The sequence below is a fragment of the Oncorhynchus masou genome, chromosome 10, assembly GCF_036934945.1.
Source record: "Oncorhynchus masou masou isolate Uvic2021 chromosome 10, UVic_Omas_1.1, whole genome shotgun sequence".
NCBI classification, from domain to species: domain Eukaryota; kingdom Metazoa; phylum Chordata; class Actinopteri; order Salmoniformes; family Salmonidae; genus Oncorhynchus; species Oncorhynchus masou.
In genome coordinates, this window is record NC_088221.1 from 24297161 (window position 1) to 24312891 (window position 15731).

A 15731-nucleotide genomic window follows, 5' to 3' on the forward strand; every position below is an offset into this window, starting at 1 on the left:
TAGAAGTAGTATATGAGGGCTATAATGTGGTATAGAAGCAGTATATGAGGGCTATAATGTATAGAAGCAGTATATAGGGCTATAAGCAGTATATGAGGGCTATAATGTGGTATAGAAGCAGTATATGAGGGCTATAATGGTATAGAAGCAGTATATGAGGGCTATAATGTGGTATAGAAGCTATAATGTGGTATAGAAGTATATGAGGGCTATAATGTGGTATAGAAGCAGTATATGAGGGCTATAATGTGGTATAGAAGCAGTATATGAGGGCTATAATGTGGTATAGAAGCAGTATATGAGGGCTATAATGTGGTATAGAAGCAGTATATGAGGGCTATAATGTGGTATAGAAGCAGTATATGAGGGCTATAATGTGGTATAGAAGCAGTATATGAGGGCTATAATGTGGTATAGAAGCAGTATATGAGGGCTATAATGTGGTATAGAAGCAGTATATGAGGGCTATAATGTGGTATAGAAGCAGTATATGAGGGCTATAATGTGGTATAGAAGCAGTATATGAGGGCTATAATGTGGTATAGAAGCAGTATATGAGGGCTATAATGTGGTATAGAAGCAGTATATGAGGGCTATAATGTGGTATAGAAGCAGTATATGAGGGCTATAATGTGTATAGAAGCAGTATAGAAGGGCTATAATGTGGTATAGAAGCAGTATATGAGGGCTATAATGTGGTATAGAAGCAGTATATGAGGGCTATAATGGTATAGAAGCAGTATATGAGGGCTATATGTGGTATAGAAGCAGTATATGAGGGCTATAATGTGGTATAGTATAGAAGCAGTATAAGCTATAATGTGGTATAGAAGCAGTATATGAGGGCTATAATGTGGTATAGAAGCAGTATATGAGGGCTATAATGTGGTATAGAAGCAGTATATGAGGGCTATAATGTGGTAGAAGCAGTATATGAGGGCTATAATGTGGTATAGAAGCAGTATATGAGGGCTATAATGTGGTATAGAAGCAGTATATGAGGGCTATAATGTGGTATAGAAGCAGTATATGAGGGCTATAATGTGGTATAGAAGCAGTATATGAGGGCTATAATGTGGTATAGAAGCAGTATATGAAGGGTTATAATGTGGTATAGAAGCAGTATATGAAGTGTATAATGTGGTATAGAAGCAGTATATGAGGGCTATAATGTGGTATAGAAGCAGTATATGAGGGCTATAATGTGGTATAGAAGCAGTATATGGGGGCTATAATGTGGTATAGAAGCAGTATATGAGGGCTATAATGTGGTATAGAAGCAGTATATGAAGGGTTATAATGTGGTATAGAAGCAGTATATGAAGTGTATAATGTGGTATAGAAGCAGTATATGAAGGGTTATAATGTGGTATAGAAGCAGTATATGAAGGGTTATAATGTGGTATAGAAGCAGTATATGAAGGGTTATAATGTGGTATAGAAGCAGGATATGAGGGGTATTTGAAGGGTATAGCAGGGATAAAGTAGTTAGTGACTGACCAGTGAGGAATCGCTCCATGCTGTCGCTGTGGGTCATCTTGAGCAGACCGCGGCCGGAGTAGGTGGCTAGAGTAGGGTCAGCCCCGTAGGACAGCAACACACGCACTACGTCCAGATGGTCATTCTCCACCGCGTCATGCAGAGGCCTGGACACACACACACATATGAAAATCATCTTCAAGGAAAAACGCATTATGAGATACACATTGTGTGTGTGTGTGTGTGAGTGCAATTCTGCATATTAGTGTGTGTGTACACGGCTTTATGTGTGTGCGCGTGTTTTTGCATCTGTGTGTGTAATGTATATGAGGGCTATGAATGTACCTGGTGCCATCCTGTGCGCTGCAGTTGATGTCGGCCCCGTGCTCCAGCAGGTGTATGACTATAGAGATCCAGCCGCGGGCGCAGGCCTCGTGGAGGGCACAGTAGCCTGCGTAGTCCCTGTGGTTCACCTCACACACACGGTTCTCCACACAGTACAGCACCACCTCCTGCAGGGGACAGAGGGAGGGAGACACAGATGAGTGTGTATTTACACCACAAACAACTGGACACACACATGCACACAGCCACACTGCACACAGCCACACTGCACACAGCCACACTGCACACAGCCACACTGTGTGCACACTCACATACAACAGCACAGGAAGAATCCAAATGCAGAATCGGGACAAGAACAATGACTCAGATAGAGCAAGTCTGTCAAACTCTCTCTGTCAGTCGTTCGTTCAACTATGACCAAAGTTGGAACACACTGTTGTAGAGCTTATGGCTGGAATCAGAACACACACAGATAGAGTGTATTGGGGGAAAACTGTTCAAACCATTCAGGAGTTGGAACCAATTATGTGGTTCTGACAACGAGAGACAGAACACAGAGAGGGTTGGGCTGGGTTCAGTTTGGTGTTTGTCATCTCTTGTTACTAAACAACCTGAGGGAGCTAACACATTGAGGCTTTAAATGGACCTCACTAGCGGTGTGTGGAAACTGAAGTCTGATTTCACAACTTAGTTCTGGTAGTGTAGGGGTTATATGTGTCTATATGGTGGTGCTCATTTAAATAGAGACATTGGCACACGCACACGCACACGATCGCACGATCGCACGCACACACACACTCACACACACACACACACACACACACACACACACACACACACACACACACACACACACACACACACACACACACACACACACACACTCTCATCTAAACCTAGAAAACGGTTCCAAACTTCCATTTCTATGCTAATTCTGGACAGCCGTCGACTGCAAGTGTTTATCATACACTTTCTCTCGGAGAGCAGAAGGAGAGGAAGGGAGGAGAGAAGGAGGGGGGGTAGTGGAGATGTAACAGGAGGAGAGGAGAGGAGAGGAGAGGAGAGGAGAGGAGAGGAGAGAGGAGGAGTAAAGGAGAGAGAGGAGGAGGGAGGAGATAGAGGAGATGTAACAGGAGGAGAGGGAGGAGAGGGGGAGAGGGAGGAGGGAGGAGGAGAGGGAGGAGAGGAGAGGAGAGGAGGAGGATGGAGGGAGGGTAGAGGGAGAGGAGAGGAGGAGGGAGGAGAGTAGAGGAGATGTAACAGGAGGAGTAGAGGAGAGGAGGAGGGGTGAGATAGGGGAGAGGAGGAGGGGGGAGAGTAGAGGAGAGGAGGAGGGGGGAGAGTAGAGGAGAGGAGGAGGAGGGAGGGTAGAGGAGAGGAGGAGGGGGAGATAAGGGAGAGGAGGAGGGGGATAGTAGAGGATGGAGGGAGGGGGAGAGTAGAGGAGATGTAGGAGGGGGGGAGTAGAGAGGAGGATGGAGGGGGAGATAAGGGAGAGGAGGAGGGGGATAGTAGAGGAGAGGAGGAGGGGAGTAGGGGAGAGGAGGAGGGGGATAGAGGGGAGGATGGATAGTAGAGGAGAGAGGAGGAGGGGGGAGAGTAAGGGGAGATGGAGGAGTAGAGGAGAGGAGGAGGGGGAGAGTAGGGAGAGAGGAGGAGGGGGGGATAGAGAGGAGAGGGGAGGGGGAGAGTAGAGGAGAGGAGAAGAGAGGAGGAGGGGGAGAGTAGAGGAGAGGAGGAGGGGAGTAGAGGAGGAGAGGAGAGGAGGAGGGAGGAGAGGAGGAGAGGAGGAGGAGGAGAGAGGAGAGGAGAGGAAGGAGGAGGGGGGAGGAGGGGAGAGGAGGAGGGGAGAGGGAGAGGAGAGGAGGAGGGGAGGAGAGAGGAGAGGGAGAGGGAGGGGAGGGGGAGAGGAGGGAAGAGAGGAGGAGGGGGGAGAGTAGAGGAGAGGAGGGGAGGAGGGGGAGAGTAGAGGAGAGGAGAGGGAGGGGGGGAGAGTAGAGGAGAGGAGGAGGGGGAGAATAGAGGAGAGGATGAGTGGAGAGTAGAGGAGAGGAGGAGGGGGAGAGTAGAGGAGAGGAGGAGGAGGTAGAATAGAGGAGAGGAGAGGAGCGGGGGGTAGAGGAGAGGAGGAGGGGGAGAGTAGAGGAGATGTAACAGGAGGAGTAGAGGAGAGGAGAGGAGAGGAGGAGGGGGAGAGTAGGGGAGATGTAACAGGAGGAGTAGAGGAGAGGAGAGGAGGAGGGGGAGAGTAGAGGAGAGGAGAGAGTAGAGGAGAGGAGGTAGGTGAGAGTAGAGGAGAGGAGGAGAGTACAGGAGAGGAGGAGGGGGGGAGTAGAGGAGAGGAGGAGGGGGAGAGTAGAGGAGAGGAGGGGGGAGAGTAGAAGAGAGGAGGAGGGGGAGAGTAGAGGAGAGAAGGAAGGTGAGAGTAGAGGAGAGGAGAGTACAGGAGAGGAGGAGGGGGTAGAGGAGAGGAGGAGGGGGAGAGTAGAGGAGAGGAGAGGAGGAGGGGGGAGAGTAGAGGAGAGGAGGACGGGGGAGAGTAGAGGAGAGGAGGAGGGGGAGGGGGAGAGTAGAGGAAAGGAGGAGGGGGGAGAGTAGAGGAGATGTAACAGGAGGAGTAGAGGAGAGGAAAGGGAAATGAGGAAGTGGAGGGGGATATAGAGTGAAGGTTAAGGAGAAGGAAGGACAAAGAGAAAGAGGAGGAAGGGGGATAGAAGAACAAAGTCCTCTAGCTCTGCCAACTGGAAATGGACTGAGGAGTGTTCCCAAGACTCATCCTGCTGTGTGTGTATGTGTGCGAGTGTGCGTCTCAGACTGTGTGTGTATGGCGGAAGCATAGCGCTAAACCTCTGGAGCCGTGTTTAATATCGCTGTGAGAGAGTGAGAAGCTTAGCACGAGAGCTCCATCTCACAGCCAGACACACACACAGCCCTCCGCAGTAAAATGAGACGCTCTCCCTCCCTCCTCCTCTTCCTTCTCTCTCTATCCCGTCCTCTAATCTCCCTCTCTAGAATGCTTCCCTGCGCTCAACTGTAATCAATGCATCCCTCAGACATTTAACCCTTCACACGCCAACATCAACACACCACACATCCCATCAGCTCTCTCTCTGTGTGTGTGTGTGTGTGTGTGTGTGTGTGTGTGTGTGTGTGTGTGTGTGTGTGTGTGTGTGTGTGTGTGTGTGTGTGTGTGTGTGTGTGTGTGTGTGTGTGTGTGTGTGTGTGTGTGTGTGTGTGTGTGTGTGTGTGTGTGTGTGTGTGTGTGTGAACCAGGACTGCCAAGCCTGGAGAGTCGACAGGAGAGAAATATGCTAAACACAGAGGAGGACAGCTATGTATTGCACGCATGCATACAAACACACACACACACACACACACAGAAATAGCAATACATTTATAGCATTTCTGGCTAGAAGTCAGTGCTGAGGAGTTGAGCAGTGTGGATGTAGAATGAGTCTGTACGTCTGAGCTGAAGCTGAGGGGACCAGAGAGAGAGATGAAGATATCCACCGAGTCTCTTCTCATTACCATTTAAAATGCTGAGAGAGAGAGAGAGCCAGGGAGGGAGAGATACACAGAGAGGGGGAGGAAGTGAGAGTGGGCTTTCATGTGAAGCGGCACGGAGGGCAAAACTAAACCAACATGAAATATGCAGAACGCAGAGTGTTGACTAGGGCATGCCAGGCGTGTATGTGTGTTACGTGTGCGCACACATGGGAGATAGAGAGACACCGGAGTGTAGAGAAGGGAGCATGAGTAGGTCGTGTGTGTGTGTGTGTGTGTGTGTGTGTGTGTGTGTGTGTGTGTGTGTGTGAATGTGTATATATATATATATGCATGCGTGTCTCAGCTTTCGTCTCTCTCTGCCTGTGTTTGAGAAGCGTGAGACGCTCTGTGCATGTGTGTGTATATGTGTGTATTTGTATGTGTTTGAGTTGTGTGTATATATACAGTGGGGAGAACAAGTATTTGATACACTGCCTTTTTGCATGTTTTTCTACTCACACAGCATGTAGAGGTCTGTCATTTTTATCATAGGTACACTTCAACTGTGAGAGACAAAACAAAAATCCAGAAAATCACATTGTATGATTTTTAATTGTATGATCATTAATTTGCATTTTATTGCATGACACAAGTATTTGATACATCAGAAAAGTAGAACTTAATATTTGGTACAGAAACCTTTGTTTGCAATTACAGAGATCATATGTTTCCTGTAGTTCTTGACCGGGTTTGCACACACTGCAGCAGGGATTTTGGCCCACTCCTTCTCCAGATCTTTCAGGTTTCGGGGCTGTCGCTGGGCAATACGGACTTTCAGCTCCCTCCAAAGAGTTTCTATTGGGTTCAGGTCTGGAGATTGGCTAGGCCACTCCAGGACTTTGAGATGCTTCTTACGGAGCCACACCTTAGTTGCCCTGGCTGTGTGTTTCAGGTCGTTGTCATGCTGGAAGACCCAGCCATGACCCATCTTCAATGCTCTTACTGAGGGAAGGAGGTTGTTGGCCAAGATCTCATGATACATGTCTCATCCATCCTCCCCTCAATACGGTGCAGTCGTCCTGTCCCCTTTGCAGAAAAGCATCCCCAAAGAATGATGTTTCCACCTCCATGCTTCACGGTTGGGATGTTGTTCTTAGGGTTGTACTCATCCTTCTTCTTCCTCCAAACACGGCGAGTGTAGTGTAGACCAAAAAGCTCTATTTTTGTCTCATCAGACCACATGACCTTCTCCCATTCCTCCTCTGGATCATCCAGGTGGTCATTGGCAAACTTCAGATGGGCCTGGACATGCGCTGGCTTGAGCAGGGGGACCTTGCGTGCGCTGCAGGATTTTAATCCATGACGGCGTAGTGTGTTACTAATGGTTTTCTTTAGAGACTGTGGTCCCAGCTCTCTTCCGATCATTGACCAGGTCCTGCCGTGTAGTTCTGGGCTGATCCCTGACCTTCCTCATGATCATTGATGCCCCACGAGGTGAGATCTTGTATGGAGCCCCAGACCGAGGGTGATTGACCGTCATCTTGAACTTCTTTCATTTTCGAATAATTGCGCCAACAGTTGTTGCCTTCTCACCAAGCTGCTTGCCTATTGTCCTGTAGCCCATCCCAGCCTTGTGCAGGTCTACAATTGTATCCCTGATGTCCTTACACAGCTCTTTGGTCTTGGCCATTGTGGAGAGTTTGGAGTCTGTTTGATTGAGTGTGTGGACATGTGTCTTTTACACAGGTAACGAGTTCAAACAGGTGCAGTTAATACAGGTAATGAGTGGAGAACATTAGAGCTTCTTAAAGAAAAACTAACAAGTCTGTGAGAGCCGGAATTCTTACTGGTTGGTAGGTGATCAAATATGTATGTCATTCAATAAAATGCAAATTAATTACTTAAAAATCATACAATGTAATTTTCTGGATTTTTGTTTAAGATTCCGTCTCTCACAGTTGAAGTGTACCTATGATAACAATTATAGACCTCTACATGCTTTGTAAGTCGGAAAATCTGCGAAATCGGCAGTGTATCAAATACCTGTCCTCCCCACTGTATATATATATATATATGCGTGTCTCTCTGCCTGCGTGTGAGAAGCGTGAAATGCTCTGTGTATGTGTGTGTTTGTGTGTGTGTATGTGTGTGTGCAAGCCCCCGGGGGTCTGCCCCAGGCTTATCGCACACAGGCAGTGAGAGACGGGCTTCCTGAGAGGGAGCGATGGAGAGAGAGAGAAAAATGAGAGAGGGAGGGAGGGAGGGATAGGGGGAAGGAGAGAACCTGAGACTACACAAACAAGGCGCTGACCGCTGCACAAACAACACCCCCGCCTTCTCCTCCTCCCTCCCCTCCCTCGTTCTTTCCCCTAGATGACATGCGGAGGAGAGGAAGGGGAAAAAAAGGGAAAAAATGAAAACGCTCTGAGAGAGAGACGCATAAATCAGAGCCGAGTCGGTTGACTGAGCCCCGCTGCTGCTCTGCGCCGCACCCGCTCGCGTGTGTGTGCGTGTGTGTGTGTGTGTGCGTGCGTATGTGTGTGTGTATACGTGTGTGTATGTGTGTGTGCTTGTGCATGTGCGTGTGTGTGTGTGTGTGTGTGTGTGTGTGTGTGTGTGTGTGTGTGTGTGTGGAGAAAAACAGCCGTCACCACTGCTAACCACAGTCACCATGGCACATTAGAGGGCCATTAGAACACAATTATACTCCCAGCGCTTACCTCTCAGCCACACACACATACACAACGGCACACACACACACACACACACACACACACACACACACACACACACACACACACACACACACACACACACATACACAACCGCACACACATACACACACACATACACAACTGCACACACACACTACCCACCCTTCTTACTGCACCTATTAAACAGCCCCATCAAGACACCTCCATCAAAGATTAATTACACACACACACAAATAAAGAAAGATTGATTGATTGACACACACGGTGTACAGGCAACCTGCTGCAGATTAAGGTGAGATAATAGATGATAGACAGACAGAATCATAGACAAAAAAACGACACGCACACACACACACAGTCTGCGTGTGTTGAAAGGCACTGAGAGAGGACAAACGAAATCCTGTGCAAATGAAACCAGGGTTATAGAGAAATACAGGCCCGGTCTGTTTTAAACACACATAGTGGGCCGCGGGCGTGGGGGGGGGTTAATTAACAGCAGTCACTGACAGCCCACTTAATGAACTACAGCCCAGAGAGAGTCAGAGAGAGAGAGAGAGAGAGAGAGAGAGAAAGAGAGAAGGGGGAGGGGGAATGAGAAAGGGGGTGCATTTTCAACCTTAGATGTGGAACTGTGTGTGTGTGTGTGTGTGTGTGTGTGTGTGTGTGTGTGTGTGTGTGTGTGTGTGTGTGTGTGTGTGTGTGTGTGTGTGTGTGTGTGTGTGTGTGTGTGTGTGTAGAAAAGAGAGAGAGAGAGGGAGGACGGAGAGAGAGAAAGAGGGAGGACGGAGAGAGAGGGAAAGAGGGAGGACGGAGAGAGAGAGCGAGAGAGAGGGGGGACAGAGAGAGAGGACAGAGAGAGCGAGAGAGAGAGAGAGAGAGAGGGGGGGGACAGAGAGAGAGGACCGAGAGAGAGAGAGAGATAATGAGGGAGGAGAGCATGAGGCAAGAGGGAGATTGTGAGAGCGTAAGGAAAGCAGGGAAAGGAGCGGGAGTGTGTGAGATCAGAAAAAGCTATGCCACAACAAAGACAGAGCACAAACACACACATACAGGGGCTAGTCTCAGTTTTCAGCTTCTCTTCGCTTCGCTGACAATCGGAGTACTGTCACATGCACATTCATTCAAAAAAATAACTGATATTTTCCTCCTTGTAAGTCTGCCACACTCATCCCTCCCTTCTCCAGACCTCATACCACAGGGAAATACAACATTCCCACAATTCACTGTGGGGAAAACTGTGGGGAAAACCAGGATTCACACCCCAGTAGGGAAAGAGTTAAAAACTACTAAAATAAGAAAGAGAGGAGAGAGAAAGAGGGGAGAAAGAGAGGAGAGAGAAAGAGAGGAGAGAGAACGAGCGGTGAGAGAGAGGAGAGAGAGAGAGAGAGAGAGAGAGAGAGAGAGAGAGGGGTGAGAGAAAGAGAAAGAGAGGAGAGAGAAAGAGAGGAGAGAGAATGAGAGGTGAGAGAGAGGGGAGAGAGAAAGAGAGGTGAGAGAAAGAGAGGTGAGAGAAAGAGAGGTGAGAGAGAGGGGAGAGAGAAAGAGAGGTGAGAGAAAGAGAAGAGAGAAGAGAGAGAAAGAGAGGTGAGAGAAAGAGAAGAGGGAGAAAGAGAGGTGAGAGAAAGAGAGGTGAGAGAAAGAGAGGTGAGAGAGAGGGGAGAGAGAAAGAGAGGTGAGAGAAAGAGAAAGAGAAAGAGAGAGAAAGAGAGGTGAGAGAGAGGGAAGAGAGAAAGAGAGGTGAGAGAAAGAGAGGTGAGAGAGAAAGAGGGGAGAGAGAAAAAGAGGTGAGAGAGGGGAGAGAGAAAGAGAGGTGAGAGAAAGAGAAGTGATAGAGAGAGAGGTGAGAGAAAGAGAGGTGAGAGAAAGAGAGGTGAGAGAAAGGGAAAGAGAAGAGAGAGAAAGAGAGGTGAGAGAAAGAGAGGACAGAGAACGAGAGGTGAGAGAGAGGGGAGAGAGAAAGAGAGGTGAGAGAAAGAGAAAGAGAGGAGAAAGAAAGAGAGGTGAGAGAAAGAGAGGAGAGAGAAAGAGAGGTGAGAGAGGGAAGAGAGAAAGAGAGGTGAGAGAAAGAGAGATGAGAGAGAAAGAGGGGAGAGAGAAAGAGAGGTGAGGGAGAGGGGAGAGAGAAAGAGAGATGAAAGAAAGAGAGGTGATAGAAAGAGAGGTGAGAGAAAGAGAGGTGAGAGAGAGGGAAGGGAGAAAGAGAGGAGAGAGAAAGAGAAGAGAGAGAAAGAGAGGTGAGAGAAAGAGAGGTGAGAGAAAGAGAGGAGAGAGAAAGAGAGGAGAGAGAGAGGGGAGAGAGAAAGAGAGGTGAGAGAAAGAGAAAGAGGGGAGAAAGAAAGAGAGGTGAGAGAAAGAGAAGAGAGAGAAAGAGAGGAGAGAGAAAGAGAGGTGAGAGAGAGGGAAGAGAGAAAGAGAGGTGAGATAAAGAGAGGTGAGAGAGAGGGAAGGGAGAAAGAGAGGTGAGAGAAAGAGAAGTGATAGAGAGAAAGGTGAGAGAAAGAGAGGTGAGAGAAAGAGAGGTGAGAGAAAGAGAAAGAGAAGAGAGAGAAAGAGAGGTGAGAGAAAGAGAGGACAGAGAACGAGAGGTGAGAGAGAGGGGAGAGAGAAAGAGAGGTGAGAGAAAGAGAAAGAGAGGAGAAAGAAAGAGAGGTGAGAGAAAGAGAGGAGAGAGAAAGAGAGGTGAGAGAGGGAAGAGAGAAAGAGAGGTGAGAGAAAGAGAGATGAGAGAGAAAGAGGGGAGAGAGAAAGAGAGGTGAGGGAGAGGGGAGAGAGAAAGAGAGATGAAAGAAAGAGAGGTGATAGAAAGAGAGGTGAGAGAAAGAGAGGTGAGAGAGAGGGAAGGGAGAAAGAGAGGAGAGAGAAAGAGAAGAGAGAGAAAGAGAGGTGGGAGAAAGAGAGGTGAGAGAAAGAGAGGAGAGAGAACGAGAGGTGAGAGAGAGGGGAGAGAGAAAGAGAGGTGAGAGAAAGAGAAAGAGGGGAGAAAGAAAGAGAGGTGAGAGAAAGAGAAGAGAGAGAAAGAGAGGAGAGAGAAAGAGAGGTGAGAGAGAGGGAAGAGAGAAAGAGAGGTGAGATAAAGAGAGGTGAGAGAGAGGGAAGGGAGAAAGAGAGGAGAGAGAAAGAGAAGAGAGAAGAGAGAGAAAGAGAGGTGAGAGAAAGAGAAGAGGGAGAAAGAGAGGTGAAAGAGAGGTGAGAGAGAGGGGAGAGAGAAAGAGAGGTGAGAGAGAGAGGGGAGAGAGAGGGGAGAGAGAAAGAGAGGGGAGAGAGAGGGGAGAGAGAAAGAGAGGTGAGAGAGGGGTGAGAGAGAAAGAGAGGTGAGAGAGAGGGGAGAGAGAAAGAGAGGTGAGAGAAAGAGAGGTGAGAGAGAGGGGAGAGAGAAAGAGAGGTGAGAGAGAGGGGGAGAGAAAGAGAGATGAGAGAGAGAGGGGAGAGAGAAAGAGAGGAGAGAGAGAGAGGGGCGAGAAAGAGAGGAGTGAGTGTCTGTGTGTGAATGTGAGGCAGCATTTAGTCTGCTTGTGAGCACGACGATCCCTACGTGCTTCAGGGTCTGTGTCTATGTGTGTGTGTGTGTCTGTGTGTTTGTGTGTCTGTGTTTGTGTGTCTGTGTGCGTGTATCTGTGAGTACGTGTGTACGTGGGTGTGTGTGTCTGTGTGTACGTGTGTGTGTGTGTGTGTGTGTGTGTGTGTGTGTGTGTGTGTGTGTGTGTGTGTGTGTGTGTGTGTGTGTGTGTGTGTGTGTGTGTACGTGCCTACAACAATGTGAGTCACAAAGAGGGAGGGGGAGAAGAGAGAGCGCTGGGAGGAGGGGGGCGAGGGAGAGAATGAAAATGGCAAGAGAGGAGAAAAACGGAGAGGGAGAGCGAGGAAACAGAGAAAAGGAGCGAGGGAGGGAGAGTGAGGACAAAGATAATATTTGTCTTACCTCGTATCCGAGCCGTGCTGCTCTCTGTAACAGTGTCTCTCCAGCGTTCTTATTGACAATTAGTCTCCGCGCCTCTGGGGGGATGGGCCGCACCACGGGAGGCTCAGCAGGCGGGGCTCTCCTCACCCCTGCTCCATCCGGTGGGACAGTCCCAGAGCCGTTCACCTGAGGGGGTACGGAAGGGGGCTGCGTTGAGCGGGAACAGGGCTTGACCGGAGAACCGAGGTAATGGAGGGGCGAAGAGGGTCTCTTCCTCCGAGCACACTGCTCACTGACCTGGGGGAGAGAGACAGGAGGAGGGGGGTATCGAGAACGCACACACATACACAAATTAAGATAAAGCCAGCCACACACACATACATTACAGACAAACGCTCTCTCACACATGAAGCCTTACCCCCACACAACGTGTGTCTGCCCCCCTCCCAGTGGAATTCCGTGTCGGAGCAGCTGTTGTAATCTGAAGCGAGGGATGGGAACGGTGCGAGCGGAAAACAACTAGCCTTTTTTTCCCTCTACTTTTTTTTCCTTTGAACTCCGACACTTTAGACACTCAGCCACCACATTCCTCTCAGAGAGAGAGAGAGAGAGAGAGAGAGAGAGGGAGAGAGAGAGAGACACACAGAGAGAGAGAGACAGAGAGAGAGACAGAGAGACAGAGAGAGAGAGAGAGAGAGAGAGAGAGAGAGAGAGAGAGAGAGAGAGAGAGACAGAGAGAGAGACAGAGAGAGAGACAGAGAGAGAGAGAGAGAGAGAGAGAGAGAGACAGCAGAGAGAGACAGAGAGAGAGACAGAGAGAGAGAGAGAGAGAGAGAGAGAGAGAGACAGAGACAGAGAGAGAGACAGAGAGAGAGAGAGAGAGAGAGAGACAGAGAGAGAGAGAGAGAGAGAGAGAGAGAGAGAGACAGAGAGAGAGAGAGAGAGAGAGAGAGGGAGAGAGAGATAGAGGGAGAGAGAGAGAGGGAGAGAGAGAGAGAGAGAGAGAGAGAGGGAGAGTGTGTAATTGAGTGTTCTACTGCTCAAATGCTCCAGGGTTTTCTCGTTATGTAAAGAATGCACATACCCTTACACAGGGTTGGCATTGACCTACACAATAACACACACACACACAGACACACACACACACGCAGACACACACACACACACACTCACAAACACACACAGATACCTTTCATACCAAGACATTTTTCCATCAATTTTACCATGCCGCCAACTTTGCCGCCTTTTCTTAATATTTGAACGGTAACAACGCCCTGTACTTTTATTTCTTTATTTCATGATTGTGGTAATGTATTTAGAAGTCCTGCCAACCAACCTGGTCATGATTGTAGTAATGTATTTAGAAGTCCTACCAACCGACCTAGTCATGATTGTGGTAATGTATTTAGAAGTCCCGACCTAGAAGTCATGATTGTGGTAATGTATTTAGAAGTCATGATTGTAGTAATGTATTTAGAAGTCCTACCAACCGACCTAGTCATGATTGTGGTAATGTATTTAGAAGTCCTGCCAACCGACCTAGTCATGATTGTGGTAATGTATTTAGAAGTCCTGCCAACCAACCTAGTCATGATAGTGGTAATGTATTTAGAAGTCCCACCAACCGACCTAGTCATGATAATGTATTTGGTAATAGTATTTTAGTCATGTATTTAGAAGTCCCACCAACCAACCCTGCCAACCAACCTAGTCATGATTGTGGTAATGTATTTAATGTCATGATTGTGGTAATATTTAGAAGTCCCACCAACCGACCTAGTCATGATTGTGGTAATGTATTTAGAAGTCCCACCAACCAACCTAGTCATGATTGTGGTAATGTATTTAGAAGTCCCACCAACCGACCTAGTCATGATTGTGGTAATGTATTTAGAAGTCCCACCAACCAACCTAGTCATGATTGTGGTAATGTATTTAGAAGTGGTAATGTATTTAGAAGTCCCACCAACCAACCTAGTCATGATTGTGGTAATGTAGTTTAGTCATGAGTCCCACCAACCAACCTAGTCATGATTGTGGTAATGTATTTAGTAATGTCATGATTGTGGTAATTATTTAGAAGTGTCCTGCCAACCAACCTAGTCATGATTGTGGTAATGTATTTAGAAGTCCTGTGACCTAGTCATGATTGTGGTAATGTATTTAGAAGTCCCACCAACCAACCTAGTCATGATTGTGGTAATGTAGAAGTCCCACCAACCAACCTAGTCATGATTGTGGTAATGTATTTAGAAGTCCCACCAACCAACCTAGTCATGATTGTGGTAATGTATTTAGAAGTCCCACCAACCAACCTAGTCATGATTGTGGTAATCATGATTGTGGTAATGTATTTAGAAGTCCCACCAACCAACCTAGTCATGATTGTGGTAATGTATTTAGAAGTCCCACCAACCAACCTAGTCATGATTGTGTAATGTAATGTCATGATTGTGGTAATGTATTTAGAAGTCCCACCAACCAATTTATTGTGGAAGTATTTAGAAGTCCCCAACCGACCTAGTCATGATTGTGGTAATGTATTTAGAAGTCCCACCAACCAACCTAGTCATGATTGTGGTAATGTATTTAGAAGTCCCACCAACCAACCTAGTCATGATTGTGGTAATGTATTTAGAAACCTAGTCCCACCAACCAACCTAGTCATGATTGTGGTAATGTATTTAGAAGTCCCACCAACCAACCTAGTCATGATTGTGGTAATGTATTTAGAAGTCCCACCAACCGACCTAGTCATGATAATGTGGTAATGTATTTAAGAAGTCCCACCAACCAACCTAGTCATGATTGTGGTAATGTATTTAGAAGAAGTCATGATTGTGGTAATGTATTTAGAAGTCCCCCACCAAGTCCCACCAACCAACCTAGTCATGATTGTGGTAATGTATTTAGAAGTCCCACCAACCTAGTCATGATTGTGGTAATGTATTTAGAAGTCCCACCAACCAACCTAGTCATGATTGTGGTAATGTATTTAGAAGTCCCACCAACCAACCTAGTCATGATTGTGGTAATGTATTTAGAAGTCCCACCAACCAACCTAGTCATGATTGTGGTAATGTATTTAGAAGTCCCACCAACCGACCTAGTCATGATTGTGGTAATGTATTTAGAAGTCCTGCCAACCGACCTAGTCATGATTGTGGTAATGTATTTAGAAGTCCCACCAACCCCTCAGTATGAACATGGCCTTCCATCTTACCATCTTTGGCCCATTAAATCATGAATATTCTCTTGTTGTCCGACATCAAATTTGTCCTTGTCAATCACAAAGCTTCACAGAAACGCTTTCAATGCATTTATTCTGTGTATTTAAATGTATGTAGTTCTGTCCTTGAGCTGTTCTTGTCTATTGTCACAGAAATGCTGTGGTATTTAGGCTGGGGGAATGCACACTGGCATTTCCTCTTTTTCTCTTCATTTTGACAGGTAAATCATTAAAGGCCCTTATATGTAGCTTCAGCCAAAATAACTGTTGGGGAGTTTGAAAAAAGAGAAAGCATGCGATGGTGTGACCACATCCAATGTGGATCAAAAAGATCTACTTTCTGAATGAACCTCCTACAGAGGTTCATTCAGGTCAGCTGTTCTATTTCTTTACATGATCGGAAAGTGCAGATTCGAATGCTTCTACAGCGAAAGAAAATGAGGACAAAATACAACTTTGTTGTTATATGACAGTGGTTCAACATGGTTCAACATGGTTCAACATGGTTCAACATGGTCGTGACACTCAAAGTGTTTGGAAAAATATATATTTCTGTTTTATTCTGGTATTTTCTATTTGA

At 47.2% G+C, this 15731-nt stretch overlaps 1 protein-coding gene across 1 annotated transcript in view; it reads right to left on the minus strand.

The window, feature by feature from the left end:
- Positions 1-15731, minus strand: part of LOC135547375 (BCL-6 corepressor-like) — a 65238-nt gene that overhangs the window by 9063 nt on the left and 40444 nt on the right. The window contains 3 exon segments of the mRNA XM_064976352.1: positions 1501-1646; positions 1825-1991; positions 11944-12219. Of these exon segments, the coding sequence (XP_064832424.1) occupies positions 1501-1646; positions 1825-1991; positions 11944-12219 (589 nt within the window).